The sequence below is a fragment of the Podarcis melisellensis genome (assembly GCF_964234715.1).
Source record: "Podarcis melisellensis genome assembly, chromosome: 1".
NCBI lineage: Eukaryota > Metazoa > Chordata > Lepidosauria > Squamata > Lacertidae > Podarcis > Podarcis melisellensis.
The window spans coordinates 28,929,346-28,943,623 of NC_138528.1; the positions used below are offsets into that span (position 1 = coordinate 28,929,346).

Sequence of the window (14,278 nt, forward strand, 5' to 3'; positions counted from 1 at the left end):
TTTTCTTTGTTCACATACTTATTATACAAGTGTGCCTGGATTCACCTGAGGACATGGCATTATCAAAGACCTGCAAATGTGTGTCTGAGCATGTCATGAATCTGCAGCGACCTGTGCACCTAGCATGGTGAATATGTAACCCTTTTCAGGTTGCTTGACCAAACTGCAGGAGGCAGCAGAAGACAGGAGTGCCTGGCGTGCTCTGGTCCATGGGGTCACGAAGAGTTAGACATGACTAAACAGAGGGACGCGGGTCTTGCCAATCAGAAGGTCGGCGGTTCAAATCCCCGCAACTGGGTGAGCTCCCGTTGCTCGGTCCCAAGTCCTGCCAACCTAGCAGTTCGAAAGCATGTCAAAGTGCAAGTAGATAAATAGGTACTGCTCCAGGTAAACCGTGTTTCCATGCGCTGCTCTGGTTCACCAGAAGTGGCTTAGTCATGCTGGCCACATGCTGTACACCGGCTCCCTCAGCCAATAAAGTGAGATGAGCGCCACAACCCCAGAGTTGTCTGCGACTGGACCTAATGGTCAGGGGTCCCTTTACCATTACCTTTAAATGACTAAACAACAACTTGTTGCATATGTCTGAATTGCAGAAACCACCGTCCAGGGGAGAGCCCACATCTCTTGTTTGTTATGCACAGTGCACACACAGCATTGTTCTGTCAGTAATAAATAATCCTAATCTGTATTTCAGCAGCGTCCCTCTGAGCACAGATGCAGCCAGGCTGACAAGACCCATGCACAGGCCTCCAGGCTATCACATCAGCTATTGGCAGGGGGGGTAGTGCCTCATAAATAGGAGGATCCTTGCAAAAATCCTGAGAGATCATTAAGTCCCTTCCTGCATACAGAGCACCATTTTCAATCGCGGCATCTTCCATTTCATCTGCCTGTCAGGACTCAAGTGAGATCAGACCTGCAAGCAGCTCAATGGATAGGCCAGAGACTCCTAGAGATGGCAGCTGAAGGGGCCAGAGGTAAGCAAGATAGTCTGAGGCAGGCAAGTGGACAAAGCACAAAGGGAGCAACCACATGTCTGAAGGCCCTGAGGCATGCAATGTAATCTGATAAAAACAAGCAAGAAGCAAAGTTTGAGTTGTCAGCAATGCAGGAGAAGAAAAGGCATGGCAAGGTGAGTTTAGATTGGCACAGAGCATAAGGCACCTGGGCTTAGATGCCAGAATCCCTTTCTTTGAGTCTTACACCACCTTCCATAAACCTATGTGTTAACTGATCTTCATTCCTGGTCTTTCTATCAGGTGCATCTAACAGCTGTCTTCCAACCACTGTTGGCCAATTACTGATTGTCTCCCCCTGGTGTTTTTTCATCTTCTTACTGTGGTTTTCCAACTACTCCCATCACAGCACCAGTTGGGTAAAGAACAGGAAGTAGAACACTGAGAGAGAGAGATGTCTCAGCTGCTTTGCTCTGCTTCCTGGAACTTATTTATGAAGTGAAAGAATGAATGAACAAAAGTGAATTTAATGCTCCTTGCTCCCGGGTAAATGTGTACAAGATTGTAGGCTGAATCCTATACACCAGGGTTGGCTAACCTATAGCTCTCCAGAAGTTTAGGACTACAACTCCGATCATCCCTCTCCATCAGCCATGCTGCCTGGGGCTGGTGGGAGCTAGACTGTAACAACATCAGGTGAGCCAAAGGTTAGTTACTCCAACTATACACATACACTTGCCTGTTAAAATAATCAGGTATGTTTGGGATTGAGAGAACTATATTTCAGTGCCCCACTCCAACTTCTTTTTCATGCAGAGTGGGGAGCCTCTGCCCTGGAAAAAAACATAGCTCCAAAATTACAGAAATTTCCATTTCTGTGCCACTGCTCCTTAGTCTGGGTTTGCAAACTCACTTTCTCAAGCGCTACAGAACTACAGCACTTTTCACCTTCTCTCGGACTATAGCACATTGCAGAATACTTGCTGAAGCCATGCATTCAAAATGAAAGGAAGGTACCTAAAGCTGTTCAGAAGAAGAGCCTGCTGGATCAGGCCAATGCCCCACCTGTCCTCCCAGATGCCCGTGGTTAACAAGCAAGCAGGATTTGAGCACAAGAGAACTGCCCTATCTGTGGTTTCCAGCAACTGGTATTCAGCAGCATTGCTGCCTCCAACTGTGGAGGCAGAGCATAGCAATTGTGGCTAGTTGTCATTGATAGCACACTGATTCCCAACTTTCCCAGCCCCTGCTGTTACCATGCGCTGGTTCTTAAATCCACTGATACCAAAGCCTGTAGCTTATTTTAACCCTGCGTCAACATTTATCCCCATTCCAAAATTTACAGCAGCAGTCAATGGTCCTTATTAAGCTGTGCATAAGTCTCACTCGAACAAAGTCATAGTCCTTGGCAAGCTTAAATGATGCACAGACATTTGGCCCTAATGCTTGCACATGGAAACAATTTATCTCTGGCTTTACAAGCTCAACTGGGTTCATGGTAAGAAATCCACTTCCCTGCTGCGCTATGGGTGTTGTTGTTGGGGGTTTTTTAACTCTGGGGGTAGGGGGAATTACCAGGAAACAACTCCCCTGTTGCCTTTGGGGTTGATGAAAACGTCTTGGAATCGACGGGTTGGACAGGGGAAATCTATTATTTAGCCAATTTTGGAGCAATTTGTTATTATTCCCTGAATCGATATTGCAGTGGCTCTTTAACCCAGAGAGGATGTGATTGGCTGTCTCCATGGGGATTTGCTCCACACTCTCTTACTTGTTACAGCAGCAGCAGAGCTGCTCTCCAAGGCGCAACACTCTTGATAAACATTCGCTTAGAACAAGCCATCAGCCTTTGGCCTTTTCCGCCCTTTTAAGGCCTGTTTGCTTAGCATTACACATGGAAGAAGCATTGCAGAGTGTCGCTGGGTTGCAATCAAGTTTTGAAAGAGCTGGCATCTGTTTGGCCACCATCAGAACAGGACGTTGGACTAGATGGGCCAGTGGCCTGATTCATCAGGCTCCTCTTACATTCATGAGGCTCTGAATGTATGAGCAAGGCTTTTGCCTAATGTTTTTCGAGAGAAACAGAAGGGTAGCAGCAAATTGCACAAGTGCATATGTAGGCAAAGACATAGCTGCATAAGTGTGCCTGTTTGTAATATCCAGGTATGTGTACATGTGTCAATGAATGTACACAAAAGCAGAAAGGGATTAGTGTGCACATGGCAACCATGTGTGATTGCACTGGCCTAGATTGCTATAGGGGAGTGAGCATGTGTTATATATATATTAATGTGCACACAGATAAGAAGAGTCCCAGTAGGTCCGAGCAAAGGCCCATTTAGTCTCACAGCAGTCAACCAAAGCCTGACGATGGGGATGATTTAATCTCTATACCCCTGACATGCCAACATGGCTTCTAGGCCGTTTGCAACAATAAAACTAGGATGCCAAAATGGCAGGCCCAAAAGCAGGACATGAGTGGGAAGTAGCTGCTCCTGGTCAGGGACGCGGACTTATAAAAAATATTGGGGGGGCCCGGGAAAGCTCATGAATAATAAATAAGCTCATGAATATGCAAATAAAGTGGCGCCGCCTCCTCGTGAGCGAATAGGGGAGAGCGTGCTGCGCCTATTAATCAGCTCCAAAGGAAATTGGGTGGAGCTTTTGCTCGGGAGGGAGGGCAGGAGGCATGCAGCCCGCCCCTCCCTGTGCATTTTGGGCTGGGGGAGGGGCGGCGATGGCGCTCTGCTGGAGGGGCGCCGGAGATTATTGGGGGGGCGGAGCCCCCCCAAACGAATTTTTGAGGGGGCTCGGGCCCCCTCAAGCCCCATGGAGTCGGCGCCTATGCTCCTGGTTGTGAACTTTGCCCCAGGATGGGAATGGAAATTGCGCGGCAGAGGCGCGTTCTCAGCAGGAGGCCCCATTAGTGAAAGTGTGCCTCAGGATAAGAACAGTTTTAGCTTAAGAACGGACCTCCGGAACAAATTAAGTTCGTAACCAGAGGTACCACTGTAGTTGATAAGAATAAATTCAGAGTGGGGGGGGGACTTGAAATCTGTCCTAAGGAGCAACAACAACTCCTATGATGATTATTAGGTTTTATTCCCTACCTTTCAATCCTGCAAAGAAATCTTGATCTGTTCAGAATGGTGGATCCCCACCCTCACCCCCAGCTGATCCTGGCAATGCACACCAAAGGAGATCAGGCCACTGTCAACGCCAGCCATGCAACTAGCTTTCTGCTGAAAAGAGCAAAAAGGATATTTGCTTCTCATAGGACCTCCTTCCCCCTCTGGTTTAGAACTATAATAATAAAAGTATTACTAAACCAAGGGTTCAGGAAACTTCCAGTGAAGCATGCCCTTAGCCGCATGACCAACTGTGGCATCAGACATTATTTCATTACAGTGCCAAGTGGTAGACTCAGCAAAGCAGCAGCAGGATAGGGATGTCTCCATTTTCCAAGCAGTGCTGTAGGTTCTTGTTGTTGTTTTTTTAAACTCATTCTGAGTTCTAACAAAATGGTTATGATGCTCCTTCCTAGTATCCACACTGCCAGGCTTATAACGTCAGGTCCAGACACTGATTCTGAATTGCTGGCTACCACCCCAGAATGCTCTCAGCCTGAATATTCAGGCAACAGTCAGGCAATTCAAGAGAACATTCTGTGCATCAAGAGGCCACCCAGTGCTCTAGAACTCAGTTTTCCTGGAGGACCGAGTTTACGTGGAGCTGTTGTACCAAGACTGAAATAATCGTTCAGCACAGAAATTACTGAGCTGTGCAGAGAATAGTGTCCCAGCTGTGTACTTTGCCATTTTTGCTGAGGTGCCCAAAACTAGTCATTAAAAATTACTACCTCTTTCTTCCTCCAGGCAGTGCCTGCAGGACCAATGTAAGACACACACACACCCTTCCCAATGATATCCCTACGATATCTAATTTAGCAGCACCAGCAGAATTACATTCACTTTCGATACCCCACCCACACACCCCCAATAGCAAATTAATAACAACACTGCCCCTACTGAATACCAGTCTTACACTCACTTGGCCGCTCATAAGATTACATGCAGATTGCATGTGCACACATTACCTTTAGAAAATCAAACTTTCTGAGCATGTGGGCCACCTTCTCAGCATTCCTCCCTTCATTCAGGAAGTCCAGCTCAAGAGGCAAGTTCTTTTTAGATTCTTCAACTAACCACATGAATTCAAAGTCTGGGAAGATCTGCTTCACGGCCGAGACAAGGACCTGGAACCAAGTAGTCACATCATAAGTTTGCAAAAGGATCCTAAACTACATTGCATTACCAGGCAGCAACAAGAAGCCAACACTGAAGGCCAAGCTAGGTGATGATGGGAGAAGTTCGATGTGGGGAGTGGCTTCTAATTTTCTCAGTGATAGGGGTGTGCATGTGAAGGGGGCTTAAGCCACAGTTTACCTCCCTGAGCACTATTCTCCTCTCCAGTTAGCTCCAATGACAGAAGTGGCTTCAGATGACTAGAAAAGTGGTGCCTAAGCTCTGCAAAAAGCTCTAGTGTGGAAACAGCCCATCTAATAAAAATGATGATTGATGGAGTAAAGGTGGATTTACTATTGTGTTTTAATGCACAGTGGGGGAATTTCAGGCCCAGGGCCCAAATGTGGCCTTCAAGGCTGCTATGTTTGACCCTTGAAAGTTTCTCCAGGCCATAGCCCTCACTGGCCCTGAACCACACCCTGAGTGTTTTCACCTGGATGAAAACTCTGATAGTGCCCCTTCCTTAACTGGATGGAAGACATGGAGACATGTGTCGAATGTGTGTAGAAACTAGCCTTCTGTTCAAAGGAAACATTTATATTCATTGCTTCACTTCTGTTTCCTCTTCCCTCCACCCCTAATCTTCTCCAAAGGTTTTCCCTACCCTCTAAAGCCGATTATAAGGGTTTACAGGGCAGAGGAGATGGGGGAAAGTTCTGTTCTGCTAGCATGCAGCTTTTCAGCTAGCGGAACAGGACCATCAGGACCAAACAGGACCCTGTATCTGTATTGGCTTTGGAATTGTTTTTATTGTTGACGTGTTTGTTGATGTTTTTACTGTTAATCGCTTTGGGATGTCTTGTGGGAAATGATTTATACATGAATGAAATCAATCAATTTTCTGAGAAATGTTAGCCAAGCGCTAACTTCTACCCATGTTATTTCTCTTTCTGCAGAATCTGGGGAAAAAATCTGGAGCCTAGCATAGCTTACTCAGTAGAGCATGAGACTCTTAATCTCAGGGCTATGGGTTCAAGCCCCATGCTGGGCAAAAGATTCCTGCATTGCCGAGGGTTGGACTAGATGACCCTTGTGGTCCCTTCCAACTGTGCTTCCATGATTCTCATGCATGTAACAAACTAAAGACAACCCTCAATGAAGCAAAAGGAAGCATGGTGCTGGCAGAGTTCTGAAGATCCAGCCCAGCTTTTGAGCCTGCCTGTGCCAAAGGTGACACATGTCCGTTTTGTAATGGGGGCAGATACATGAATGTAGCCATTTACCTCCATCAACAGAATATCCTTTGAACTCTGTGTTTGAACCTTCGGGTGCTGGACTTTCACTGCAACGGTCCTCCCATCGTGTAGCACAGCCTTGTGGACTTGGGCCAGGGATGCCGCCCCCAATGGAGCATCTTCAAAACTTATAAACAACTCATTAATCTGCAAGGGGAAGAAAGAAGGGAAGCTGTCAGCCTCCTAAGAAACAGCCCGCAGGTATGCTTCGGATGCAGAGAGACATTAATTACCATAGACAGACGGAGAGCCCTGACAGCCTGGGGACTGCAACCCAAGCTTCCTGTTCTCTCAGTCTATTTCAGCCAGAAAAGGTGTGTGCCTTTTCAATAGGCAAGCTCCTCAGCAAAAGTGGGAAGTCAGTCTGGGTAGGGTTGTCAGCTTTTTGCTCTGGCAGTGCTCCTGCGCTTTCAGCAGCTGCATGCCAGGGAAAAAATGATAGTAGGCAAAGTTTTTCCTGTCACAGCAGCTCCATAATGGGGTAAGCTGTAACTACTGAATTCCTTCCTGGCAGGTAGCAGGTAAAATCACAGGGAATGATTTAACAGGCAGAAGCTACACGGCATTTAGAGCTATGTAAAGAGGTCCACAAAAGTTATGGAAGAGCGGAAGCCCCATGCCTTCTAGCCTCTTGTTAGGCTAGCGAAAGAAAAGAAAGGCTTCTACGAAGGAGGCTGGCAATGGAGGAACAGAGCACGCCATCTCTCTTCTGACAGCCCTCTGCACTTCCGTGCTGTTTGTGAGGAAGGGGGGTCTCCTTTCTTCACAGCCAGCACAAAACCCAAGCCAGCTTCTTGGAGAAGCTCAGCAGTGGAGCATGAACTTTGCATGCCGAAAGATCCTGGTTCAATCCTCAGCATCTCCAAGTAAAAGTGGGAATCTTCTGAGTCTGAAACCCTGTAGAGCCCCTGCTAGTCAAGGCAGGCAGTACAAAGGAGGGGGACCACAGGTATGATTTGATATATGGCAACTTCCTAATTACTATAGTTTATTATATAATAATTCTACCTTTCCTCCAGGGAACTTATGGTGACATACACTCCCCCAATTTTGTCTCTGCAACAACCCTGTGAAGTAGATGGGGCTGAGGCATTGACTGGCCCAAGTCCACCCAGTGAGTGTTATGGCTGAGTGGGGGGTCTGAACCCTTGTCTCCCCCTGTCTAACACTTTAACCACTACACCACACTGGCTCTCATCTCATCATGGCTGCAACTGACTTGGTACAAGGCACCTTCTGATTTTCCTCCAAGCCAATGTTCCTCAAACTTGGGTCTCCAGCTGCTGTTGGACTACAAGTCCCATCACCCCTGTCCACTGGTCCTACTAGCTAGGGATGATGGGAGTTGTAGTCCAAAAGCAGCTGGGTGCCCAGCTTTGAGAAACACTGCGTGTAAGCTGACAGAGAAGGGGATCTGTTTCTCCCCCAATACCCCTCTGGCCTGCATGCAATTCCTGACCACCTGTGGCTACCAGGCGAACTGTTAAATACAAGGCTGCATAGGAAGGAAGGAAAACTGGATCAGTCAGATAAAGCTCGCAGGTATGAAATGAGGCTTATCAGACACCGGTGGGGTTCCAGTGCAGAAGCTGCCCTTCAGAAATATTATTGTATAGCTGGGGAAACCTTCCAGGGCTATCTTGCCTCCCCTCCACAAGCCCAACCCAATGTTAAAGCAAAAGTGGCCAATAGAGTTGGCTTAGAAGAAGACCGCCTTCTCCCTGCTTACACAATACACAAATCTCACCAGGGCCAGCAGTCAAGGAACACATAATTTATGCAGAAATGGGGGGGGGGAGAAAACAAATGGAATGCTGGTGCATTTTTATATCCCACTTTTTTACACAGTAATTAAAGACGGGAGCTGCGGCAAGCCGGCAATTAAATATGAATAAAACACTTTTAAGCAGAGCCTTCATGCAAAGCATTCAACAGAAATCTTTTGTGTTGATGAAGCTGCGGGGGGAGGGGAGAGAGAAACACCATCTCTGAAGGAGGCCTACATGCCTACATGCAGCTGCTGATAGCGACTTTCCCTCCCCTCACACACCCCTGCCTCTCTTTCCCCATCGCCCCCACCCCTGCTTCTTTTACAATAACTATTACCAGCAACAAACTGGCACATTTGCAGCAATTAGATTCAAACGGAGTCTCAACCGCCTCCAGTAATTCACAGGCAAGGCGCCTTTTATTTATTTATTTTATTCCTCCGGCGGCAAAATCAATTAAGTAGAACAACCACATTTGAAAACGACTAGTTATGTGTTTTTTAATTACAGCAGATCCATGATTCAAACCTTTTGACATTCTTGCCTTCAGAAAGGAATTTCTTTCCCCTCAAACAGTTTACTAGATGTTGTTGTTTCTTCTTTTTCACTTTCAGATTTATTCATTTCCTCACCAACACCGCCAAAGCAAATGATTGATTCTGCAGAGAGTCAGATCGTGGCTTGAGGGAACTACTCACGTGGGCTGGGTGCTGTTTGGGCGGGTAAAAGCCGCAAGTGACTTTTACCTACACCTGAAACCCCTACACTTGAGTAAAGGGTCCTGCCTCAAGTATTCCACACATTTGTTGTCACACCGGGCTGTATCCAATGTTAGTCCTACTCAGAGTAGACACTTTGGATGATATCCAGCTAAGTTCTACTCATAGACCACTGAAATTAATGAACCTAAGTTAGTCATGCACGTTAATGTCAATGGGTCTACTCTAGCACTGGATACAACCCAGTGAAATGAACGGACCTGCCTAACTTAGGTATATCAATTTCAGCGGGTTTACTATGAGTAGAAATTAGTTGACTACAACCCAACACTTGGGTACAACACTCTGAAAATCTCAGCTTGCTTCCTTTTCTTTTTAAACTAAGCCTCTGGCCCATAGGTTTACAGAGGTGAATTTGAAAAGCATACAGGCTGTAATGAAGTAAAACAAGATGGTGAACAGAGCATCCACCGGGCATGGATAAATGGAAAATAGGTGCTTCCATGGCTTCTTCTACCTCCCCATAACTCCTAAATTATATACTCAATTTGCATAGGGCATTCAGCACACACAGAAATCTTTTTGAACATCTGTACTACCAGAGAACACTAGCTGCCTCCACTGTGCCTTCTCTTCAATATTACTTTGGCACAACAGCTTCCATTTTGTCTGGAAGTGATGAGTGGAGAGATCTAGCAAGCTAAGGCCAGATGAAGTTTCCTGCCAAAACCCTCCATTACAATTGCTGGTGCTCGATCTTCTTCCAGTTCCTAATCTAATCATAGCAATACATTGGCCTCGTTTACATTCACTTTAAACCAAAGTTAAACATATGGACTAGAGGTGAAAGCAGAGCATGCTGGGCTAAAATCACAGGCGCTTTAGTCCTCCCTGCTCCTGCTGTGAACTAAGCCGGGACAGCCATTAGGTGGGGTGAAGCCATGGCCTCAGGCAGCGGATGTCCCTGAGGTGGGGCCCCAGAGGCGTCTCCACCTGCCCTGCCACCTTCACCACCAGCAGAAAAGCAGCACCAGCATCACAGAGTGTGCAATATCTCACCTGAAACCAGTGAGGTCTCACCTGAAACTGATGCCAATGCTGGCATCACTTCTCCACCGGCAGCAGAGGCAGCAGGCAGGATGGCCCAGGCGGTGGCTTCAAGTGGCAAAACAGGACATGCCACCCTTGTCACACCTGAGCTTGGGTTTATTTCTCTCCAAACAAACCATGAGCTGTTACCACTAATTGTCCTTGGCTTAAAACGTGTTGCTTGTTTGAGGCAAATAAACCACGAGCCCAAGTTTGGACATAATGTCATGGTTTGCCTCAGCATTACGTGTAAACGGAGCCAGTAGTGACTACTTCACTACAGTGATAGACCATAAGGAAAGTAAGCATAGGAAAGCCAGGAAAGGAAAGAGCTCAGGCACCAAACAGGATTGGTGGAGTCTCCAGGAACTGAAGAATGGTGGTGAAGGGGAATATATAGAAGCTACATGAACAGGTGTGCTGCTGAGATAACACAGCAGTGTGAGCTGCAAGACCCCAGCAGAGCAAATCATTCTCTCTCACTCTCATATACTGTCTGTATATTCCAACACTCCCCAGTGCACCAGCTTCATAATGTGGGCCACTGCTTTTTTCTTTGCCACAGTATGGGCTTCCTTCCATATCCTCACCCTCAGCCCCATTTCTGCAACGCAGAAGTGCTTGAGATAGCCTGAAAAGCATGGTCTCAAACTCCTTAAAACTGTATCTTGCACCACCGGAAGCCACAGCTCCAACACAACAGGGAGGAGGAAGAATGTATAAAGTCCACCTCCCCCTAAATCAGGGGCAATGCTTCTGCCCTGTGACACAGAGCCTGAGACCCTGGAGGGCGGCGGATGAACGGAATAGACAATATTGGGCTACATCAGGAGTGTGGGGGCTCAGATCTGGTCATCCAAGCCTCTTTATTCAGGCTGCAGGATTCTCCCCAGGCCACACCAATCAGTACCTTCTGTTCTACACCTTGCTTGAGTGTTTTTGCCTGGTTGGAATATGCGCTATATGGAATATGTGGTAACACCTCTTGGTAGCCTGGATGGAACATGGAGTGAAGGACGCAAACTTTTGACTTCTGCATGGCCGGAATGTAATCTACTGTCACATTCTCCGCTCACTTCTGCCCCTGGACCTAGACACCACTGGCATGCTCTTGTAAGGTTGCCAATGGCAGTACGTGAGCCTCGGGCTGAAAAAGATTCCCCACCCCCTGAGCTTGATGGACAAATACTGTAAGATGCTAGAAAGCAGCTCCCTCTATTACTACAGCAGGTCTCAGGGAGCTTCTGGAGTTTCATAAAATCCTCCCGTGGAGGAACACTGCCAGAATGTACCGACCCTGACCCTATTCCAAACTATATATTGTACTCAGCACTTGAAATTAAAGATTTATTATTCCACGGGCTTTTGCAAGACCTAGGCTTGTTGTGGCAGCAAATGTCAAGCTACAGCCACTCTAAACTTTAAACCTGGGCAGTAAATGAAATCCTCTAGTTCCCCCATCAATTTGTGCATTCTGTGCTCAGAAATCAAGTGTTGCATTGTTACCCTAGGAGTTATTAAGACAGCAGAAGTTGAAAGATTAGATTTATCGCAGCCGATAGTGGATTATGAAGAATAATTCATCATACGTCAGAACAAACAGCCCACAATTTATAGAAGCCGGGCTGAGCCTGTGAAATCTGATTGGACTTCTTCTTGACTAATGAATGCAGAGCTTAATTGATGAGACCCTAACTTGGCTGTCAAAAGTGCGTATCTATTAGGTATTTTAAAATAATAATTTTCTAACATGTGGGTGATACAGCTGCTTCTCACCCCAAACTGAGATGCTGTACAGAACGTCTCTCTAGATAACAGCCCAGCTGGATGAGACAAATACCATTTAGTTCAATATCCTGTTCTCAGGGTGGACAAGTCAGAAGCCTATGGGCAACCCTTAAGTAGGGACTGAGTGCAATAGCACTTTCTCTGCTTGTGATTCCTGGAAAATGGTATACAGAGGCATACTCTGACACCCCGGTACCTTCATTGCTTGGGACCAGGGTACCTGAAAGGTTATCTGACCCCTTAAATAACAAACTGATCACTGCATGCTGGAGTGAGGGCCTTCTGCAGAAACAATCTTATCAGGAGGTCCCAATGTAGAAATCGGGCCTTGTGTGTTTGGGGCCTATCCTTTGCGATGTCCTCCCCTTGAATACTAGACAGGCATTCTGTTTTCTTTTCAACACCTATTGAAGACCTTCCTCCTTCAGCAAGCCTTTTAAGCTGAGATCTTTCCCACTCCGTATCTTTACTGGGATAGTTCTTAACATGTTTTTATTGCTTTGTCTCTTGCTGTTTACCGACCTGGGCTCTTTTCTAAATTTAATATATAAAATTAATGAATTATGGTCAGTAATGATTAGAGCTAAAATAGACATTAAATGGGCACACCTTTGACCTTTTATAGTAAAATGCTGTTGAATTAACACCTGCTGTGGTGCAGTGAACTATCTGCAAGACACACCTCACTCATCTACACTGAATTCCTAGTCAGATATGGCTACCAGGCTACTGCTTAAATACAAGGCTCCCTAGTAACTGTGCATAACAGCAAACAAAAGAAGAGAGACTTCAAACTAGGGCTGGATAGATTGTCTTGAAACTGTCAAAACAAACAAAAAAAATTCCTTCCAGTAGCACCTTAAAGACCAACTAAGTTAGTTCTTGGTATGAGCTTTCGTGTGCATGCACACTTCTTCAGATACACTCTTGAAACTGTGTTGGCAATGCCTGAAAAAAATCTCAAGAGGTCAGAAGACAGCCTGTTTTTCTGGTGGCCAGAAGGCAGGACTTTAGTGGTCTGCATAACCCCCTCATTGTTGTGCTGAGCAGAAGCAGAATAAAACTGCAAAACAAATAAAGGTATGCATATTTTCTGTACTTGTATCATTTATAAATTTAACTTTTTGTGATAAAAATGATTCTTTTTTTTTAACGAGCAAAGACTACACAGTCTTGCTTTCCACTTAACACAGCTTTGGCATACAACATAGTGCTGGCCGTTACGCTGTTTTGTTTTGATTCCCCCCCCCCTACAAATTGATGCTTCGGGGAACATGCTCTTTATTCCATCTCAATTTACTCTTGCTTATCACTTGTGCTCAGGCAAACACACAGAATAACCTTGATTAAGGCCAGATACTTAATAAAATGCAAAGCTAGCAATAAAAATCAGTAATCCTGGGCTGATAACAATGCCCTAATGTGATGATGCCATGAGGGAAGAGGTAGGAGATGGGAGCGGCAGTGATACCTAGCTGGAGTGCACATACAGCATGTATACCATGCTACTCTAAAAAGACTGGCCTGAATACTAATCTTAGCTCACCCATTAGACTGTTGGGAAAATCCAGACAAATAAACCAACATTGTGTCATGCTACCTTCTTATCTATCAAAGCCTGTTTACTTTACTATCTCTCCAGATACTGAATTTCTCCACAATTCAACATTATGTCTCCTTTCCTTCTGAGAGGCTTACAGTGGTGACATTTTTTAAAAATTGTGATGATTACAGCTTAATATAAAACAATACAAAATTACGGGTGAACCATATGCATTATTAATTTTAATTTAGCTTGTCTGTGTCATTTTCGAACATTTGAGGCCCTAGGGCGGTATTCAACTATGTTTTACGCAGAGTAGGCCCTATGAGATCAATAAAAATAACTAAAAGAGGGCCATTAATTTCAATGCGTTTACTCCGAGCAACATCTAGTTGAATACCACCCATAGCTTTTAGCAGGAAAACCGTCATGCATCCTGGGAAGACACAGGTAAATACATTTTCTCATGGCAACTGTATGGCAACACTTAGAATTCTGCCCACATGGGCAGCAAAAGTTAATGCACAGGCAATAGCCTTCACCTGGGAAAATTTAAGGCGGATCAGTGCTTGCTGCAGAGTCTGCTCATGTGCACTGTGGAATCTTGAAACCCTATTGAGATGCCATGTGGATCCACCCAGAAGTATGAGGTGGTTAGCGTAGATCCTCTCTTCTTCCAGCAGGCAGCTACCAATACATGCAGGCAGTGCTTTTTTAATTTTTTTAAAAAAATGTTTAAGGGTATTCTCATTTTCTGACTCATTGAAATACTGCCCCTCAATGAGGCCAAACTTAGATTCACAAAATGTGCAGGGGTATGCGTACCACTGCATCCCCCCAGAAAAAAAAGCACTACATGCAGGTCCTAAACA

General features: G+C 45.7%; 1 protein-coding gene across 5 annotated transcripts in view; it reads right to left on the reverse strand.

Moving 5' to 3' along the window:
• Nucleotides 1–14,278, reverse strand: part of ADCK1 (aarF domain containing kinase 1) — a 102,951-nt gene that overhangs the window by 24,038 nt on the left and 64,635 nt on the right. For all 5 annotated transcript variants that reach the window (XM_081912478.1, XM_081912475.1, XM_081912476.1 and 2 more), the window contains 2 exons: nt 6,487–6,645; nt 5,056–5,214 (listed from right to left, as the gene is read on the reverse strand). In XM_081912478.1, the coding sequence (XP_081768604.1) occupies nt 5,056–5,214; nt 6,487–6,645 (318 nt within the window). The remainder of the gene's footprint in view (nt 1–5,055; nt 5,215–6,486; nt 6,646–14,278) is intronic.